The 3,684-nt window shown below is 39.5% G+C and overlaps 1 protein-coding gene across 1 annotated transcript in view; it reads left to right on the forward strand.

Annotated features, from left to right (window-relative positions):
* BMX (BMX non-receptor tyrosine kinase) overlaps positions 1 to 3,684 on the forward strand; it is a 54,880-nt gene that overhangs the window by 36,655 nt on the left and 14,541 nt on the right. The window contains exons 12-15 of the mRNA XM_017888576.1: positions 245 to 277; positions 352 to 370; positions 610 to 803; positions 3,118 to 3,148. Coding sequence (XP_017744065.1) covers positions 245 to 277; positions 352 to 370; positions 610 to 803; positions 3,118 to 3,148 — 277 coding nt within the window. The remainder of the gene's footprint in view (positions 1 to 244; positions 278 to 351; positions 371 to 609; positions 804 to 3,117; positions 3,149 to 3,684) is intronic.

Genomic DNA, 3,684 nt, shown 5'->3' on the forward strand with positions numbered 1-3,684 from the left:
AAAAAAAAAAAAAAAAAAAAAAAAAGAGAGAAACAATAAAAAAAAAAAAAAAAAAAAAAAAAAAAAAAAAAAAAAAAAAAATTCTGTCCTCTCAACCTAAATCTGTAAGCTTCTAGCATCACCAAAAAGATCATCAATTTGTTTTCTCTTATTAGACCCCATTATTAGCCTCCAGCACCCCACTGTCTATCCTTTTTCTTTCCTGGATTTTGTGCCCACTCAGCAGAGCTAGTATCCAACCTTATGTTTTAGGACGATCACATCCACCCCGATCACAGTTTAATTTTTTTATTTAAAAAATCTAACAATGTTTTACCAACCTAAGGACATCAGGTACATTTTGATGCTGAGCCTCTCCAAGATGCCTCTGGTTGGCAAATCGTTTTTGCTCTGAGCCTTCTTGTCAAATAACTGTAGCTACTTCGAGAATAGTGTTGTCCTGGTGCCATTGTCAAGTAGTCACAAGACCACATCACTAAGGGTTTGTTTTTTTTAATTTATCAACTTAAAATAAAAAGTCTTGTTTATATTGTCACTGTGAAACTCCCATTGGAGAAGAAATCACTTGGGAAGCTGTTAGCCCCAAAACTTTCTATGCTCATCCTAAAGAATGTCCATCTTGCCTTGTTAGGAATCTGGGAACTGAAAAGAGAAGAGATTACCTTGTTGAAGGAGCTGGGAAGTGGCCAGTTTGGAGTGGTCCAGCTGGGCAAGTGGAAGGGGCAGTATGACGTTGCTGTTAAGATGATCAAGGAGGGCTCCATGTCAGAAGACGAATTCTTTCAGGAGGCCCAGACTATGACGTAAGTTTTTCCCAAGGAATGGCTCTTTAGCCCTCATCATGGGAGGGCATTAGCACTAATAGGCCTGCTCTTAACTTTGCATAAATTTGACATAAATATTTAGAAGTTATAAATCGGACTAACACACTGTTAAATCAAATCAGTCTTATGCTCCTACTTTGACAAATATACCTTCATAACAACCTGAAAGGCCATATTCAAATTTAGAATTCCAAGACTCTACAAAGAAACCAGCCTCTGGCCTGTGGTCTTCCAAACTCCACCCCTGCCCCTCTGCCCCAACACCCAACTCCGTCCTGCACTATAAGGGGCCTCAGTACTTATGTGCAGACGGAACATTCAGTACACACAAGCTCCCTCTCTGTCTCCCGCAAACAGTTATCTAGTGGCTAATAATCTTGGCTAGGGGTAGCGTGCTTTACCCTTAAGCGGACAGACCCCTCAAGGAAGAGTCAGCACAGGTCTTGAAAGAGGACTCAGGACTACATGGATGTGTGATTTCAGAGTCCTGGTGCTCTAAGGGTGGCTGAGAAAGGGATATATAGGAATTGAGTAGGCATGCCTCCTTGGCCCTGTGGCCTCCTTGCCCTGTGGGGAAGTGCATGGTGGGATGAAGAACAGAGTGCTACCACCCAGAACTAATGCAGTACTGAAAACTAATGCTCTACCAACAATATCCTTTTCCATCTTGGTACCTTCAATACAGTCTAATACTCTTCCTAATGTGTCTCAGCTCCCAGCACAACAGCCTTCAATTCTTGCCAATACATATGTGTTCTCTTTCCATCTGTGTCTTCTCTCTCTCTCACTTTCTCTCTCTATCCCTCTCTCTCCCTCTCTCTTTCAGTTATATATAATTCTCCCTCTTCTTGTCAACATAGTAAATCAGACTTTGCAGAGTGACCACCGTTCAGGTTTGCCGAGGTCTGGGAAGTTTTAGCACTGAAAGTCCTGTGTCCTAGGAAATCTCTCAGCCACAGGCAAACCAGGACAGTTGGTCACTCTACTTTTAGAGAATCTATCAGTATGGTATGAAAAATGATGTTATAGTAGGTTTCTGATCAAAAAATAGTTGAAATAAAAAAAATTCCTAGCCTGCTAGAGATTGAGAGCATTTTAAAAATTTTTACTTAAATAATTATACTGTACAGTGTTTACAGGCATTTCTCTAAGTACTTTATAAATATTAACTCGCTTAATTCCCATAAGAAACCTATGAGGGTTGTACCATTGTTATCTTAGATTTACAGGAAACTGAAGCACAGAACTGTTGAATAACTTGTCCGGAGTCAGCAAGCTAGTAAAAGTGGAAAAGCAGAGATACAAACCCAGGCAGACATTCTCGTGTCCATTTCTTTAGTCATTCTTTTATGAAGACCAAAGGAACCAGGAAAGTCAGAACAATCACTTTTACCATAATTGCACAATTATTGGGAAGCAGAGATGCTATGTGAATATAGGCCTTTTGCCCCAGCTGACTTCGTGAGCATATGAGATCCGCATAGTTGCAAGGGCCCCCAGTACCTAGAAGGGCCCTGTGCTTGGTTTAATGCTCTGCTGTTGCCATCTTGAAATAATACTTCGTGATTTTTAAACAAGGATTCCTGCATTTTCATTTTGCATTGGTGCCTGCAGTTATGTAACTGGTTCTGCCTTCAGCGATTGGACTGTCATAAAACTGGGAAGGGGGCCCTTGATATTCTCCTTTTGTAGGACAGATTTCTGCCAGATGGGAACTTTCTGCCAGATTTTTCTCATGGTTACAGGCTCATGGTGTAACCTCTGTGTCTTGGTATAACTTTAAAACATATTTTTACCATTACCAAGCTGGTATCCATAAAAAAACACACAAGAAGTCATTTAAAAACATCACCTAATCATAAAGAAAGATGTCAAACTGTGCCACAATGGGAAAAAGTCTAATCCCAAATGTAGGGGCCAAACTGAAGCCTATCATGTGAGGAGTATCAGTTAATATGGTGCCCCACCTTGAGCTGCCTGGGTAGTGACTGAATTTGTTCAAGGAATATTCCTTTACTGGGTGATGGACCTTTGTGCCATCGCAAGCCTTCCCTTTGAAGGGAGCAGTGTTGAGTACCATGCAAGTCTCCAAAACTGCTAAAAGATGAATACTCCCAAGCTCATCACCTTGAGTGACATGATAAGCATTGTCTGTATAGTTAAACTAAGAAGGAAGAAAATAACTTAAAATTTAATAAATTCTTATTAAAATATTTAAGACTTCACATGTTAAATTTAGACTTCTTTACACATTTGAACATTACAGAATAATCCTGTAAATTGTTAAAATTAGATTAATTGTATACGAACAAGTTAATGAGCTTGTAAAAACTGAATGTCCCTTCTCAAAAGAAGACATTTATGTGGCCAACAAACATATGAAAAAAGTTCATCATCACTTGTCATTAGAGAAATGCAAATCAAAACCACAATGAGATACCATTTCACGCCAGTTAGAATGGCAGTCATTAAAAAGTCAGGAAACAACAGATGCTGGAGAGGATGTGAAGAAATAGGAATGCTTTTACACTGTTGGTGGGAGTGTAAATTAGTTTAACCATTGTGGAAGACAGTGTGGCGATTCCTCAAGGATCTAGAACCAGAAATATCATTTGACCCAGCAATCCCATTACTGGGTATATATTCAAAGGATTATAAACCATTCTACTATAAAGACACATGCACACGTATGTGTATTGCAGCACTATTCACAATAGCAAAGACTTGGAATCAACCCAAATGTCCATCAATGTTAGACTGGATAAAGAAAATGTGGCACATATACACCATGGAATACTATGCAGCCCTAAAAAAGAATGAGTTCATGTCCTTTGCAGGGACATGGATGAAGCTGGAAACC

This window comes from Rhinopithecus bieti, unplaced genomic scaffold (genome assembly GCF_001698545.2).
Source record: "Rhinopithecus bieti isolate Rb0 unplaced genomic scaffold, ASM169854v2 scaffold_18471, whole genome shotgun sequence".
NCBI classification, from domain to species: domain Eukaryota; kingdom Metazoa; phylum Chordata; class Mammalia; order Primates; family Cercopithecidae; genus Rhinopithecus; species Rhinopithecus bieti.